This window comes from Schistocerca cancellata, chromosome 3 (assembly GCF_023864275.1).
Source record: "Schistocerca cancellata isolate TAMUIC-IGC-003103 chromosome 3, iqSchCanc2.1, whole genome shotgun sequence".
NCBI lineage: Eukaryota > Metazoa > Arthropoda > Insecta > Orthoptera > Acrididae > Schistocerca > Schistocerca cancellata.
In genome coordinates, this window is record NC_064628.1 from 185957649 (window position 1) to 185976461 (window position 18813).

The following is an 18813-nucleotide window of genomic DNA, read 5'->3' on the forward strand; positions in this document are numbered from 1 at the left end:
TAAATAAGATAAATGTTAAAGCCAGTAATGGAAATTGTCAGCAAGCAGCTTTATTTTCATTACAAAAATTTATCATACATGTAAAATGACTGACATGTTCCACATCATAACAAGGTATCACAGATATGATACTGAAACACACAACTGAAGCAACTAAATAAATTAAATAAAAATCTTATACTGTTGCTCTTCCTTGTTAGAAGATTCATTCACCAATGTGGGAGGAAGAACAAAAATTTTTTTTTGTCTCCTAAATTTGCATTATTTCTAAACTTTCTTAAGAAACTGCAACACCTGCAACTTACATGAGGTATGTGATGACACCAAGTGCCCACATATCAGTAGCTAAGGAGAGAGGCTCGTAACCGACAATCTCAGGTGCTGCGAATTCTGGGGTTGCCAGAGTGGTTCGTAGATGTGTACCAGGCTCAAGTTCCTGTGAAAGTCCTAAGTCCACCAACTTCAGCTGTAGTCCTCCACCAACAAGAAGTATATTTTCAGGCTGTAAATAAATTCTGTCATGTTAACGGATTTTTTGGTCTGTACCTGGCAGAACAATTTAATATTGCAGGGTGAAAAGCAAACAGACTGTGCTTTGATCAACTATTTTTTTTTTAATTTTTTCAGCAAGAAGTTGACTAGGCAATCATCAGATAAGGTCTAGTATTCACAAAGACTTTAATGTGCAAGAAACTAAACCTTGGAAACTGAAGATAAAAACCAACTGCTTAGAATCTTTGCTTGTGAGATCATATACAAAGTGTTACACTGAGTGCTCATTTTTTGTGTTATCTGTCAAATACAGTACATCACAATGGTTAACAGATTTTACTTTCTATACTGTGGCATAAGTGTATAAATAAAGAAGTTGAAAATTTATAAATGACAATGTAAATAGTGGCCACCGTATGAGAGAATCACTTAAATACAAATATCACATGAACTGTAATTTTTACCAAACCATAGACATTAACATAGTTTTTTTAGTGTAATAATGGTAGAAAAGCATAAAACTTATTAAATTACCATTTAGAGAGCGATTATTATGAAAACTGTACAAAAAAAACCACACATTATATTACAGCATACATGCAGTGTGAATGCAGTATGGTGAAACCTCTTAACACACACCCATGTAAAACACTCCTTTGCTTTAGTGCTGCAAAAATTTCCACATGACACCCCTTCTCCATGTCCCACACATCTTCCTGTACCACCTACTCCAGTCCTGTCACGGGCATCTCCTACCACATCAAGGCAGGACCACCTGTGAAAGCAAACATCTGATCTACCATTATCTACCAAATTGTACCCAAGAGACAGCTGGACTAGCCAGTTGTTGAGCATGCCTCCCAACACGATGTGTGTTACTTTAACAACTGATTCACAACCTGTGCCATGATTCCCAACCTGTGCCATCTGGATTATTCCACCAGCCTGAGATTTTTTGAACTGCACATGTGGGAACTCCCTCTGAGAAATATCTTTCATTACCACAACCCCCTTAGCCTCAGTATTCACAAGTCCCCGTCCTCCATCTGCTTATCCCTCTTTCCTGATCTCACTGCATAGTCCTTATCCCTTCTCAATTTCTCTAATCTTCTCTTCTGTTTCCCCCCACTCCAAGCACCGCCTCCCCACACTGTATATAACAGACCTTTCTTGTCCCTGCAACACTAGCTTCTGCCTCACACCACCCCTATCCTGCTATACTTCTGCCTCCCTGCCCCATGCATTGCCCATACCTCTGCCATCCCAGCTAGATTGTTAACCATCTCAGACAAAGTTGCAGTCAAGCCTTAGCTACCAGAGATGACAGTGGCCAGGTGGTAGACTTCAGTTTATTGGGGAAGTGCAATCAGTCTACAAAGGAGATTGCTTACAAATCACTCGTGGGACCTATCCTAGAATAATGCTCAAGTGCGTGGGACCCGTACCAAGTATAATTAACAAGGGATACTGAATGGATACAGAGAAGGGCAGCGCAAATGGTCACAGGTTTCTTTAACCTATGGGAGAGTGTTACAGAGATACTGAAGGACCTGAACTGGAAGACTGTTGAAGATAGACATAAACCATCCTGAGAAAGTCTATTAACAAAGTTTCCAGAACCGGCTTTAAATGATGACTCTAGGAATACAATACAACCCCTACGTATCACTCACATAGGAATTGTGGGAAAAGATTAGAATAATTACTGCATGTACAGAGGCATTCAAACAATCATTCTTCCCTAGCTCCATACATAAATGGAACATGAAGAAATGAGTGGTATAATAGGATGTACCCTTTGCCATGCAACTCACGGTGGTTTGCAGAATTTAGATTTAGATGTAAATGTACGTGTGAGTTGTGCCTGTGCACATATATGTGAGGTTTCTATGTCTGATGAAGGAGTTACTCCAAACGCTTAGAATCTCTAGCATTCTTTTCCACTGTGCCCATCTCCAACTCAGAACCTCCTCTATGTGGAGAGCAGCAATCTTTCCTTTCAATACTGCTATCATTTTATTACTTTTGTATTTTGTGACTGTATAGTATAATGGCAACAGAGTATGACATCAAAAATACATAATGAAGCCACCCTAGATTTGTTTGGTGTTGTGCAGTAAGTCAAGCAAAGGCTATAGACATTGTGAGCAAGATGAAAACAGAAAATTTTACTAGAACTACGGGGTGGCTCCACATAGGTTTGGAGGACATCCTGGAACTGTACACCATAAAATCTGTGGTGAGGTTGGATCTGTTTACAAAGATAAAGTATCTGCCACGAAAATAGTGTCTTATTAGGTCTGACAGTACAATACAAATATGTGACATATTTAATGCTGACAAAGTTGGACTGTTTTTCAAACTCATGCCTAACCAATCTTACACTGAAGTAAATCTACTGTATCTACAGCCCTGGAATACATTGTCCTTAAATAGCAGACATACTACCTTAAAAATTATAAAACCTATGATAAATACCAGTTGATGAGGCTGTGGAGGCTCTCACAACCGCCGTCCAAGATGTAATGACTGACGCCATTCCATATAGAACACCAAAAAACACTTGACGGCCCTGCCCCAGGAGATCCCGGGCCTTATCTCAATGAGGAACCACCTCAGGAGATACTGGCAGCGTACCAGGCACCCATTCTATAAACTGCTTGTCAACAGACCCCAGGGCATAATACGGAATAAAATACAAAGATACAAAAACGAAAAATGGGGACAGAAACTCGCTAGGCTAGATACCACACATCCTGGCATGTGGAAGCTAGCCAAACACTTCACCAGGGAGAAACATTACATTCCCACACTGCAAGGACCAGACAGCCCAGCTTACTCTGCAATGGAGAAGCCAGAGCTTACGGCCGCAACACTTCCAGTGTCCTTCATGCCGAATCTGCCTCCCTCAGATCCAGTATTCACACTTGAAACGGACAAAGAGGTTACACAACTTGTAGCCCAGCCCTCGCACAACAAAATTAGACGCACTAGCACAAATGAAATCACATGGGCTATCAAGCACACCAACACTAGGAAAGCCCCTGGGCCTGATGGCATTCAAAACCGTGTCCTCCAGGAGTTCATGGATAAAGCCGTAGAATACCTTACACACTTAACGAATGCCATCCTAAAACACCAACACTTCCCTAACTTTTGGAAGGCGGCCAAGGCCCTGACGTTCAGGAAGCCTGGGAAAGACCACTCCCTCCCACAAAATTACTGACCCATCAGTCTGCTGTGTTCGCTCAGCAAGATTTTTGAGAAGGTAATGTTAAAACGTATCACTAGGCACTGCATCGCCAATGACGCCCTAAGACTGGAGGAATTCGGCTTTAGGAATCACCACTCGACAAGACAACAACTCCTCCGCATAGTCGAACATATAACACAAGGCTACAACATGAACAAAGCCACAGGGGACATGTTCCTGGACATCGAAAAAGCTTTCAACCGTCTCTGGCACAATGGCCTCATACGCAAACTAAGCAAAGCTGGTTTCCCAGACGAACTCGTACATCTCATACACTCATATCTCACAAACAGATGTTTCAACACTAACATGTAGGATAAACAATCAACACAACATGGTATCCAAACTGGAGTACCCCAAGGAAGCATCCTAGGGCCCATCTTGTTCAACCTGTACATTTATGACTTCCCAGCAACACAAAACACGACGTTAGCCATCTGCACGAATGACACCACCATCATCGCGCAAGACTGGAAACCGTCAAACATTAATTCACGAATACAGACATCACTCAGAACAGCCGAGCCTTGGTTGGAGCAATGGCATATTAAAGTAAATGTCGACAAGTGCGAAGCAGTTCTGTTTACACACAGACTGAAACTACTGCGCAAACATCAATACAGCAAACCGATAACAATACATACACACCCAATACGTTTCCGAGAGAAAGTCAGATACCTAGGTGTCTGGCTGGACCGGAAACTTATATGGGGGGACCACATCGAGTACGTTGCCAACAGAGCACACGCGAGGCTCAAACAGCTCTACCCAATGCTCAACAGAGAAAGCACACTAAATAGGAGGGTGTCAAGGTCCATATACATGACACTGATTAGACCTCTGATAACATACGCAGCTCCCGTCTGGGGATATGCAGCTCCTACACTACTGCGCTGCCTGCAGATCATACAGAACAAAGTGCTACGAATCATTAGCAATGCTCCACGCTACACACACACCGTGGTTCTGCACTGAGAATACCGCATTGAAACCCTCAAGGAAGTATTCAAGAAACATGCCACATGAGTATACAGGAACTCGAGACACTCGAACAATCCTTTCATTCTCACTCTGGGAAACTATGATCACAACCACAGGTAGAAGCACAAGCAGCCAGAGACACTACTAGCTAGGGCATAGCCACCTAAGGTAAGCTAACATACACTAACAAGCGACAAATGTCGGCAAGCCCCTGAATATCAGCAACACTGACTGGTAATTACCAGCTGCTATTGCAGCCAACTAACAGGCCACAGCAGGGACACAGACAAGCTCGCCCACTGACGCACAAACAATTTGTCAACATCACCCTACACTGTGCATCCGATATATGACCTATTGGACACAAAAACGATAATAAACTTAACCACTGCAGGTTGCTGACGAGAGCTCAACACCGGCACCCAGCGGCAGCCGCCGAGAAACACCACCGCACAACGTCAAAGGTATCAACATGCATGATACCCACTACTAACAAATCCTAGCTTTGCATGACCTATCACATGCAGCAAGACATCTGTTACTGCTCTTACCACCCAACCTAACTATCACAGAGGTTTTTTTCCCCTTGGCTCTTGCCTTACCACTTTTTTTCCCCTGCCCTTCAAATTGCTACCCCTTGTTCGACTTACCGCATTAACTCGAATCTAAGCCGCACTTTTTTTCCGGTTTTTGTAATCCAAAAAACCACCTGCGGCTTAGAATCGAGTGCAAAGTAAGCGAAAGTTCTGAAAAATGTTGGTAGGTGCCGCCACACCTAAGTTCTGCCGTCGAATATATGTAGTGCTACACAGGCATGCTTTTGCAGGCACAAAGATAAATACTGACGCCAAAACCTCTGCGTCAGTAAATAAATTATAAAAAAGGGTGGAAGACGAGCTTTTTTCTCTGCCCCGAGTTTCGACCACCGCATTTTCATACATAATCCAACGAAGTAATTACAAATTCCGTATTGTTCATCTTCGAATGTAGCAGCATTTCAATGTACTACAAAAATCCGACTGGCAAGACTGTTGGGATGTTTGTCAATATGGCCAACTCTACGTTCTGAATTTTTTCCTACCTGTGAGAAGAGGTGGTTGCCAATAGGAACTTTTATGTATTGTGAATCACATGCAGTATTCTCTTCACCATAAGAGTAACACGAATATAAACATTTTGCCATGTACCGTATTTACTCGAATTTAAGCCGCACTCGAATCTAAGCCGCACCTGAAAAACGAGACTCGAAATTAAGGAAAAAAAATTTTCCCGAATCTAAGCCGCACCTGAAATTTGAGACTCGAAATTCAAGGGGAGAGAAGTTTTAGGCTGCACCTCCAAAGCGAAACAAAGTTGGTCCATTGTAATGTGAGACACAATTTAGGTCGAATGAATGACGATACAGCTACAGTAGTTTGGTTCGAGCTGTAAGCTTAGCAGTTAAGCTTTACCAGGTAACCATTGCTATGCGTCAGGCGCTCCGTCCGTATTTATACAGGTACCCTTCGTTTTTCACGTTTGAATTGATTGCTTATTTTTCTTTGATCTGATAAGTGCTGTTCTCTTTGTTATAGGTGTTTACGTCACTCAGAGCTGAAAATGCATTACTGTACTGTGTCATGCATTGTTTGTCGCATTCTGATAATGAATGTTTACGACCTGTCGCCGCTCGCGGCATGGTTTGCTTTTGTGCGTGCTACCGCCGCTTACAATAAAAAAAAAAAAGAGAGGAATTGTCTCAGTAGCGAAACAATGGCAAGAGACTGCTATTTGTTGTTATTTACACTGCTGCTTTCTTTGTTAATGATCAACAACAACCACGTAATAAACTGCGTATGATAGAATATGTTCTGAACGAGAGTTTAGCGAAAATTTTTCTCCGTTTGAAAATCTTTGCAGACGCCTCTTTAGTACATTACTTTCTGCACAGAAATTAGTCATCTTAGATTCAAAAATCTAGTCAATTGCCGTGCTTCATTTCTGACTGTATCCCTATTAGGCATAAGAATATAAACATGATATGTGTATACTTCCGCGTTTGCTGTTGTCTCACTCTAGTTTCGTAGTCTATTAGCCAGACAGGATTTAAATGAGATAGCAGCAAACACGAAAGAATACATGGCAAAATTTTTATATTCGTATTATTCTTACGGTGAAGACAATACTGCATGTGATTCACAAAAGTTCCCATTAGCAACCATCTCTTCTCACAGGTAGGAAAAAATTCAGAACGTAGAATTGGCCATACTGACAAACATCGCAAACAGTCTTGCCAGTCAGACTTTCGTAGTACATTGAAAAGCTGCTACACTCGAAGATGAACAATACGGAATTTGTATTTACTTCGTTGGATAATGTATGAATATGCAGTGGTCGAAATTCGGGGCGGAGAAAAAAGCTCGTCTTCCGCCTTTTTTAAATTTATTTACTGACGCAGAGGTTTTGGCGCCAGTATTTATCTTTGTGCCTGCAAAGCATGCTTGTGTAGCGCTACATATATTCGACGGCAGAAGTTAGTTGTGGCGGCACCTACCAACATATTTCAGAACTTCCGCTTACTTTGAACTCGATTCTAAGCCGCAGACGGTTTTTTGGATTACAAAAATTGGAAAAAAAGTGCGGCTTAGATTCGCGTAAATACGGTATTCTTTCGTGTTTGCTGCTATCTCATTTAAATCCTGTCTGCCTAATAAACTACGAAACTTGAGTGAGACAACAGCAAACGTGGAAGAATATACATATCATGTCATATTTATATTCGTATTATTCTTATGCCTAATAGTGGTACAGTCAGAAATGAAGCACGGCAATTGACTAGATTTTTAAATCTAAGATGACTCTAATTTCTGTGCAGAATGTAATGTACTAAAGAGGCGTCTGCAAAGATTTTCAAACGGAGAAAAATTTTCGCTAAACTCTCGTTCAGAACATCTTCTATCATACGCAGTCTATTATTTGGTTCTTGTTGATCATTATCGAAGAAAGCAGCAGTGTAAGTAACAACAAATAGCAGTCTCTTGCCATTGTTTCGCTAATGAGACGATTCCTCTCTTTTGTTTTTTAATTGTAGGCGGCGGTAGCGTGCACAAAAGCAAGCCATGCCGCGAGCGGCGACAGGTCATTAACACAAATTATCAGAATGCGACAAACAATGCATGACACAGTACAGTAATGCATTTTCAGCTTAAGAGTGACGTAACACCTAAAGCAAAGAGAACGGCACTTATCAGATCAAAGAAGAATAAGCAATCAATTCAAACCAGACAAAGCACATGAAAAGGGAAGGGTACCCGTATAAATGCGCCTGACGCATAGCAATGGCTACCTGGTAAAGCTTAACTGCTAAGCTTACGACTCGAACCAAATTACTGTAGCTGTATTGTCATTCATTCGACCTAAATTGTGTCTCATATTACAATGCACCAACTTTGTTTCGATTTATAGGTGCGGCCTAAAACTTTTCTCTCCCCTTGAATTTCGAGACTCAAATTTCAGGTGCGGCTTAGATTCGGGAATTTTTTTGTTTTTTTCCTTGATTTCGAGTCTCATTTTTCAGGTGTGGCTTAGATTCGAGTGCGGCTTAGCTTCGAGTAAATACGGTCGGCCAAATCTATCTCCAGATGAGCGCGTATTAATGGTTACCCTTAACCAGACGTACGCAAACATCGCAGTACCCACATCCTGCGACACCTCACTTTCGTGAAAACTAACCCTTATGCAGAGTTGGGTGCTTTGCATGCCATTGTGCTCCAGAGAGAAAATATTTTAACTGAGAAATATTCAGAAGGAAATAAAGACAATACAAGCTGGAAATTGCATTAGAGCTTATAGCACAAGTACTTACAGTGGCTGTGTCCTCATTGCTTTTCATTATTTTACATGTAACACACATTATCATCATGATAAACATATCCCAGTGTTACAAACACAATCACAAAAACACAGCATCAAAGGTGGATTACCGTCACCAGTTTTCCATTGAACACTTCGATTACACAATGACTTGACATGTTCAAATACACTGACAGCTTACAATGATGCTACAAAACAAAGATGTGCATTGTTTACATTAAGTATCAGGGATGAGATGAAAGATATGACATTAACACGGATATGTTTTTGGCAATAACAAGTAAATAAGGCAGTGTGTAGCTACATTTGTCTGATAGTGCAATACTGTGGCCTAACAGGTACCTCAAGACAAAGGTTTGCAGAGAAAACAATGTAAGGCATAAAAGACACTTACATCATGGTACCAGGTATATATGAATGATCATAAAGGATGATAACCACTAGTTACAGTAGACCTACAAAATGTATGAAAACTGAATTCTAGAAAAGAAAGTCTGGACATTCCAAATGAGCAAAGGCACAATAAGCACATAATAATATGATGAGAGACTGAATGGAAAACAAAACAAAACCTAAATGACACAACTTTGTAGTATCAGTTTGTGGTATGTGGGGATGAATATAGACCAGTGTACGTGAAGTCATGAGTGGGTGACTGGTTTATTAGGTCATGTCAAGCTGAAGAGTGGGTATGTGCTCAGTTAGAAATTGATCATTATGAATGAGGTGAGAGTTTTGTGTCATTTTCTTACTGACTTGAAGTGTTAGGAAACTCATATGTTCTACATTAGACAACACAGGAAAGAAAACTATGCCTGGACACATTTGTAACAAATAAGCTTTTAGCATAAAACCATCTCTTGGTTCTAATTGATCAGATACTGCTGACCACATCCTCACTCTGAAGTTTTACACGATTCAGTAAATCAGTCACATACATAAAGCTGGATCTCAACTTCAATGTTGCATATTCACAACAGAATTTATACATTTTGGACTCTCCCTCCAGATAGCATAATAAATTCATACAGTCTTCATTCATTTTGTACCGTTTAGGTGTCATTAATTCTGTAAACCATAATTTAATATTCTTTTATCCGTACCATCATCCAGCACAGTATATAGTTACTTGTGTCCACATAGTGCACAAAATCATAGCAAAAATACTGTGTCAGTATTAAGTTGTATTAGAATCCATGTGTTTTTCGCACTGAAATGTGTCACATGTATAGTGCCCACCATTTACACTGTAATTTGTCCACTTCCAAATTATTTCTCTAAGCTATTGTACCACAGCAGACTAACTAAAAGCCGCTAACTGTCTTAACACATATGGCACACTTCGTGATTGATGAGTACTCGATTTTACATTTGCTAAACAATTTCATGGCTAAAGATTCCATGCAGTTAATTTATATCTTCTGTTTTCAAGGTTTGTTTTTTTGCATGCTAGTGACTTTGTGGACACTGGTCAGTTGCTTCCTAATGATGACCTCATAAGTCAAAAGCCTGGTAGCAATAAACAAATATCAGTGAAACAAAAAGTAATTTACTTGCTTCTTAAATAAACATCATATTCTCTGTAAACTAACACTCACAACTAAAAGATAAGTTACAAATATAAATGTTATGAATAGTGTAATATAAACATTTTTTATGTAAAGTGCAACAACAAGCAGGATACATGTGACTGATATGAACTTTGTACAATAGATAAAGTACATAACAATACATGTACGATTGTTATTCCAAAACAGTACATGATTTTGTACTCAGGACTGACTATGCTCTGAGATGAAGTTCCAGATGCCACTGTCAGAACTTCTAAGGCCCATGACACAGAATCATGTGTTCCTAGTTGTAAAAGAGAAAAGTGGGGCTATACTACTTGCTCCTACAATACTTCTGATGCCAATAATGTTTTTTCCTTGTCTGGTAAATATATAATAGTTACACTAATTATTCAATTTCTTATTCAAGCAAGGTCTCATAAAATGTTATTATTCACTGTATAATTTTTCCATCACTGATAGCTGCTGCAACATACTGTAGTTATTTTGACTCAAAATATTTTATTTAAACAAATATTTGTCATTGAATATGCTTGCAGATCATGAGAAGGTGAAAGCCCTCATTCACCTCTTTCCAACAAACTAATATTTTCCAAAAACTTCATATTTCAGAAGCTACGCACATTTAAAATTTTCGTGTTCTATAATGTTACCATCTTAATATGTAATTACACTGACTGGAGAGAAAAAAAAAAATTAAAAAAAAAAAACTAAGCACCCAGAAGACAGTGTAACTTCATACTTGTACACAACATCAGTAGGTATGTAAATGGTTAGAGTTGCAATGCTCTGCGACAGACACAACAGCCTCCAGAACGCACTAGTGTTGTTACCAGACCTGGTAGGATACACAAGGGACATGAACAGCATCAGATCTTGGGGGATCATAGTGGACAACATGGAAATTCTGCATACTCATGTTAGATAGTGTTATCAGCACCTGACACGAGTTTCACCTTATTGTGCATCTTCATTTGGACAGCGATCAAATTATGCAATATCCAGATTGGTGGGGCATTTGGATGTGACAGTGGCCCAATGTTGGACTGTATGGGCACACGAGTGCAGATGTACTCGTCAAGGTTTCAGTCGACCACGTCTGACCACCACAAGAGAGGATCACCATACTGAGCATCAAGCACATCATAAACCATACACGTCTATGCCTGGCATCCAAGAACTAGTAACTCCCTGCAGCATTCTGTGTCATTTCATATCATTAGTCAGAGATTAGCAGTGGGACTAGGGAATTACTATCCCAGTTCATTAGCACCACAATGCAAACAGCTGCATCTGGAGAGGTCTGCTTATTAATGATTTCACGTTGTGTTCAATGATGAAGTGTGGTTCCCACGTGACTATCATCAACAAGTATGGTAGCGACTTGAGGAGATGTCCCATACTTCCAATGTTTTGGAGGGTCACAGTGGTATTATTTCTTGCAACATGGTGTGGGGAGCCACAGAATATGAATTCAGATCATAGTTGTGATTGATGGAACTCTGATGGCATAACAGTATGTTGTCATCTTCAAGTGGCCCTACTGCAGTGCCATTTCTCAACAGGACAATGCTTGTCCACACATAACACATGTCTCTATGAACTGTCTGTGTAAAGATGAGGTACTCCTGTGGTCAACAAGATCTCCAAATCTCTCTCCGATAGAGCATATGGGACCAGAACATCACCTCCATCCCAGAGCCACCATCAACGATAGAAATGACTAGTTACAACAGTTGTACATCCTCTTGCCTCAGGAGGGGATACAACACTTTTATGACACCCTTCCCAACTGAATCAGTGTGTAAATCCAGGCATGATGGGGTGCAACATCACACTTATGAGTGATCCACATTGCCAGGGGGTTTATGTTGCTTCAACGTCTGTGGGTGCAAACCTGAAATTTGCCTCACACGTAACCCCTGGGTGGTGCTAAGGAGGCAACAAAACTGGCAGTTGATAATCTTTCTAGATCTCCTTGCTATTTGAGAAGTATATAACTGAGAGGAAATGGCTCATAATCACATCAAAAGCCAATTGAACATTGAGGGTATTAGTAAAACTAAATGCCAAATTCTTCAAAAGTTATTGACTAAGCACAACATTGATGTGGTTGCCCTACAGGAAACCCACACAAAAAACGCAGAGAACACTCACCTGATATCCACTTCCACAAATGACAAAATCTACTCTGTGGTAACCAAAATTGGTGAACTGGCCATAAGTAACAGATGTTCTCTAATCACACCACCATCCCATGGTCTTTGTGGGAGACTTTAACAGCCACCACAAGCAATGGCGATACAGAATAACCGAAACAAATGGTGAAGCCTTAGCAAACTGGGCAGAGGAAAACAACATCCACCTCATTTTCAATTCTAAAGGTCACGGTTGCTTTAGATCAGCAGCTTGGAAACATGAGTATGACCCAGACCTATGCTTTGTCACAGCTGATGAAAATCACTGGCTGGTCAACACAAGCCAAAATGTTTTGCCAGATTTCCGTCATAGTCAACACCGTCCAGTCCTAGTAGAAATCGGCACAAGTATTCCATTGATAACCTTAGCTCCTCGACCTAGATGGAACCTACAAAAAGCAGATTGGAAAGCTTACTCTGAAGACCTCGATAAATGCCTGGGATGGATCTGTCCATCTGCTGATAGCTATAAAAGATTTGTGGGAGCAGTCATCAGAACAGCAAAAAAGCAATTACCTAGGGGATACCGCAAAGAATACATTCCAGTCTGGGATGAGAAATGTGAGGAACTGTATAATGAGTACCAAAGCAGTGGTGACAGAGAAATAGCAGATAAACTCATACACAGCCTTGATACTGCACAACAGAAGTAGATGGAAATTACTCGGGCTATGGACTTTAAAGCATCCACCAGAAAAGCAAGATTCCCGCTTTGAAAACTAGGAGCGAGCGGTATCACTCAAGAAGAAAACCCCACAACACCTAACAAAATTGCTCTGCACACTGTTAAAACATCTAAAGGGGTAAACCACCGAGAGGCAACAATACGCATTAAACGTGAACTTAGAAAGCTAAAAGCAACAGCCAGTGTTGACACAAAATATTCATGCGACATCACTCCCGAAGAGATCTCGGCAGCAATAAAGAACACAACACCAGGTAAAGCCCCCGGCTCAGATGACATCCTCCCAGAGTTTCTTATCGAATATGGCAAATATACGAAAATATGGTTAGCAAAGTTCTTCACATCACTACTGCAGACAGGAAACGTACCACAAGAACTTAAATGTGTGAAGATAATCTCCCTCCTAAAGTCAGGTAAACCGGGAAATCTTCCACAAAACTACCGGCCCATAGCACTGCTTAGCATGGTGTACAAACTTCTGGAATGAGTACTACTTAGCAGGATTGGTCAGACAATACTCAAGGCCATCCCAGTCGAACAAGCCGGCTTTCATCCCAACCAAAGCTGTGCAGACCAAGTCCTGGCCCTTACAACACATATTGAAGCAGGATTCCAAAAGAAATTAAAAACATCTGTGGCCTTCACTGACTTGTCAGCAGCCTATGATACCACCTGGAGGCAAGGCCTACTCTATAAACTGATGAAAATAATTCCCTGTCAAAAAGTAACAAAGCTTATTGGTAATATGATTAGTAACAGAGGATTGCAAGTCATCATGGGAAACAAAGTCAGGAGCCAGAAATTCCTTCAAAATGGCTTACCTCAAGGCTCAGTATTAGCCCCACTGCTTTTCAGTCTATACATTGCTGACATGCCAGAAACAGCTTGTGGGAAATTTGGCTACACTGATGACTGGGGCATTGCAACAAAGCACACCAATTCTGATTCAATGGAAGAAACCGTGACATTCAATCTGTCTGCCCTGGCAGCATACTTCTGTAATTGGAGGCTTAGGTGTAATGCCACAAAGACAGAGGTAACTTGCTTCCATCTCAATAACAGAGAAACCGACAGAGTTATGGAAGTACACTTTGGCGACACACACCTCAACCACATCAAGGAGCCACAGTACTTAGGGGTCACGTAAGACAGAATCTTGTCATTTAAATCACACCTTACAAAAGCAGCTCCCAAGGTGAAAACAAGAAACAACCTCATCCATAAACTCTATGGAACCACCTGGAGATCAACAGCAACAACTCTGAGGATGTCTGCGCTGAGCCTAGTATACTCTGAGGCGGAGTACTGCGCACCAGCACGGCTAAACAGTAGCCATGTGAACAAATTCAATGTTGAACTTCACAACACCATGCGCATTATTTCAAGAACTGTTGGGTCTACACCTAACATATGGCTACCTGTCCTGAGTCATATACCACCCCCAAAAATATGACGAGATCCTGCTTTGGTCAGGGAATACAGCAAGATTGAAGCAAACCCTGAACTACCGGTACACATTGATATACCTGATCTGAGTATCAAGAGGTTTCATTCAAGACGTCCTCCTCTTGCTCTCAACAACCTCATTGGGACTGACATCAACTCGGAGAAAAGAATGGCTCCAAAATGCTCCAACAACTTGCCGCCTAATGCCTTGTATTACTGAGGCAGTTCCTGGGTTTGATCAGCCCTGCAAGATCTGGTCAACTCTGAACTGACTAAGAACTGGCCATGGAAGATGTGCTGACCCACTCTTCAAATGGGGGCTGCTGTCTTCTCCAGCCTGTGACTGTTGTGTGCATAAGCAGACCATCCAACACATCAGAGATGAATGCAGTGCTACAATGTTCAGTGGGAACTTTGAAGAATTCTACATGTCATCCTAAAAATTAATTGAAGATATACAAAAACAAGATGTTTGTCTGTGAATATATGTAATGTTATGTAATGTAGATTAACTGATCAAATACTGAAATGTACTTAAATGCCATAAGCTAAATAAAATAAATAAAAATGCCAAGTTCTTTGTAAATTGGACTTGAGTTTATAATTACTTAAATAACACACATACCTTCTCATTTGGTGAAGTTTTATTTCATTTCCTTCTCCCCTTCAGGGTGCTCATTTTTTGTGTTACACAGTTTATTTCCAAAATCTGTTTCCAAAAATTCATAATTTCACTAAAGTAGTCCATTAGTCTGTTAATTATTCCAATCAGAGTATTTCATTTCCTTGATATTTTTACGTAAACTCAGGGAATCCTTTTTCACAGTGAACTGCTCTCCTATAAAATAGTAATGATACTTCTGCCATTTCATAATTGTAAAGCTATTAGTTATACAACCTTAAGTCACTGCTCATTTTATCTTGTTTGTTGTTGTGGTCTTCACTCCTAAGACTGGTTTGATGTAGCTCTCCAAGCTACTATATCCTGTGCAAACATCTTCATCTATGAATAAGTACTGCAACATAGTACTCCTTTTAAACCTGCTTCCTGTATTCATCTCTACGTCCCCCTCTATGATTTTTACCCTCCACGCTTCCCTCCAACACTAAACTGGTGATACATTGCTGTCTCAGGATGTGTTCCATCAACTTATCCCTTCTTTTGGCCAAGTTATGCCATGTTTCTTTTCTAGCCAGTTCTACTCATACCTCCTATTTCCCACGTGTCATTTGAGAGTGGAAAGGTAGAGAAGTAGTATGAAAATGGTTCGATGAACCCTCTGGCAGGCACTTAAGTGTGAATTGCAGAGTAACCATGTAGATGTAGATTAATTATGCCATTTCCCCATCTAATCTTCAGTGTTCTTCTGTAGCACCACATTTAAGCTTCTATACTCTTTTTATCTGGATTGCTTATTGTCCATGTTTCAACTTCTATACGTGGCTGCACACCAGATGAACATCTTCGAGAAGACTTCCTAACATTTAAATATACATTCGATGTTACCAAATTTCTCTTCCTTGGAAATACTTTCCTTGTTATTGCCAGTCTACATTTATATCCTATTTACTTCGTGCGTCATCAGTTATTTTACTGGCCAACCAGCAAAGTTCATGTATTACCTTAAGTGCCTCATTTCCAAATCTAATTCTCTTTTTTCCAAATCTAATTCTCTTTTTTCCAAATCTAATTCTCTCAGCATCACCTGGTTTAATCTGACTACATTTCATGACCCTCATTCTGTTTTTGCTGATGTTCATCTTATAGCCTCATTTCAACTTACTGTTCATTCTGTTCAAATGCTCCTCCCCAGTCCTTTGCTGTAACTGAAGGCCTTACAGTGTTGTAGGCAAAAATTAAGCTTTTTATTTCTTCTCTCTGAACTTTAATTACCTCTTAAAATTTTTCTTTGGTTTCTTTTACTTCTTCCTCAATGTACAGATTGAATGATGTCAGGAACAGGCTACAGCCCTGTCTCACTCCCTTTGTGACAATCACCTGCTTTATTTCTTCACTGTTAGTCCTCAGTGTCGATGTACTGTGTTGTTATACTGGCTAAAAAATGGGGGTTGAAAGTTCAACACTGATTACTGTAAATGATGTAGCCAACAGTTGCACAGTGGCGTTCCACAGTTCTTTACTTTCACTGTTCACAACCCTCAATTTTACACAGTTATATGGCCAGTCAACTATTGTCAAATTTTGATAAGCCCCATTAATAGGTTGCAGGCAAACATTAGCATACTGCTACAACAGTTTACTATTGAATATCTATGAGCAGTAAAAACCTAGCCACACAGTTCACAGTTCTTGCAGAATAATACAGTATGTATTGAACAGACACTGGCAGGTTCAAGATGGCGGCGTGTGTAGATATCCGCAATTTTACTCCAAAAATAAGTTACAGTGAAGCCGTTAAAAATTCGTGTGTAAGTTGCAAAAGTGAATTATTAAAGTATAATGAGCGTATTGCTAGTTTACAATGTGTAATCAGCAGTCTAAGAATAGAAATCGACAGCCTGAAGTCCGAAAATATGGAACTGAAGTCGAAGCGAAACATGGATCCATTGCTTCAAAACAGACAGAAGGACAAAAACTTTCGCGAGAACATGGCTACATTGGTGCAAAATGACGCTGATAAATCATCAGAATGGAAGGTAGTACACAACAAGCGTCAAACAATCGGCACTAAAAATTCGTGTACAGCAAATGTTTCGAGGTTCGAGTATGTAAACAATTTTGATGTACTTTGTTCTAGTAATAGTCTCACTGAAAGTGAAAACAATCGTAAGAAGAGTGTGTCGATAAGCTATCGGAAAAAGGTTAGGTTTGATCTTCCAAAGCCACAACGTTCAGTTAACAGCAATGAAAGTGGCAGTGGTGTGATCCAGTCTGCTGTGAGTGAAACATCAACAAATCGTTTTCACATTTTCGCTGATAGTCATGGTAGAGGCATGGCTGATATAGTGAAAAGCAGTTTTAATGCTGCCGATGTTTGTGGAATTGTGAAGCCAGGTGCTAAACTTCAAGAAGTTGTCGCGGGGTGTGATCCTGAAAAAGTAAAAAACGAGTGTGTGTTCTTAATAGGTGGCTCAAACAACGTTGCCTGCAACGAAGGGAATGATGCCATACAGTCGCCCAGGAAGAAAATATCGGCGCTTCATCAGTCTAAGGTATTTGTTGTGAACATTCCAAAGAGACATGACTTAATTCCACAGTCCTGTGTAAATGAGACTATCTCACAAACGAACTCTAAGTTAAAAAAGTTGTGTAAGCATTTTAAAAATACTTGTGTTGTAGATGTAAGCAGTTTTGGACGAGAATTATTTACAAGACACGGTATGCACCTGAACAGATCAGGAAAAAAAGCATTAGGTACCCTCTTAAAAACAAAAATATTGGAAGAAGTCCACAAATGTACCCCAAAGTTGGAACCAATCGCACTTGAATGGCTCCAACCATCAAGTCAGACTCGGTTTCAAACTCAAATGTTTCAGGAAATTGTTAGTAATGAACGTACTGTGTCTGTAGCTACCGATAATTTTTTAGGCAAAAGTTTAGATCTGTCTCTAATTCCAAAGAAATGACGATTTTTCACCAAAATGTGGGAGGACTTGGTAATAAAGTAAATGACATTACTGTTCTGTTAGAGGAACCACAAGGAATAAAAGATACTGATGTAATATGTTTTAGTGAACACCATGTGAAAGATATTGAAAGGTTACAGCTAAGTGGTTACTGTCAGGCAGCGCATTACTCTAGAACCATCATGGAAAAAGGTGGAGTGGTAATTTATGTAAAAAACAACATGTCTTACAATGCATTAGATTTAAAGAGCCATTGTATAGAGCAACAAATTGAAGTATGTGGTGTTGAGATTACTGTAAATGACTTCATGGCTGTAGTGTTAGCACTGTATATCTCTCCCTCAGGGAATTTGAATGTATTTCTTAAGCACTTAGATTCTTTATTATCCATACTGTACTCAAAGTCCAAGAACTTGATAATTACTGGTGACTTTAATGTTGATTTCCTAAATGAGAGCAATAGTAAAGCTGATTTAGTACATTTAATGGAGTCTTATAATCTGATGGCAATAGTAGATTTCCCAACTAGGATTACTGTTAACAGTAAAAGTCTGATAGATAATATATTTATAGATAAGTCTAAATACAATGAGATCACTGTACATCCAATCCTTGGCCTTTCTGATCATGGTGGTCAATTGCTTAGGCTCAATTACGCCAGTGTGTGCAACAGTTCCGAGCATTCTTGGAAATCTTTTAGGATAATAAATGAACAGGGCCTTAAAAAATTCAATGATAGCCTAAAAG

General features: G+C 40.0%; 1 protein-coding gene across 1 annotated transcript in view; it reads right to left on the reverse strand.

The window, feature by feature from the left end:
* LOC126174805 (death-associated protein kinase dapk-1-like) overlaps positions 1 to 18813 on the reverse strand; it is a 286891-nt gene that overhangs the window by 233221 nt on the left and 34857 nt on the right. Inside the window, exon 5 of the mRNA XM_049921178.1 lies at positions 306 to 502. Coding sequence (XP_049777135.1) covers positions 306 to 502 — 197 coding nt within the window. The remainder of the gene's footprint in view (positions 1 to 305; positions 503 to 18813) is intronic.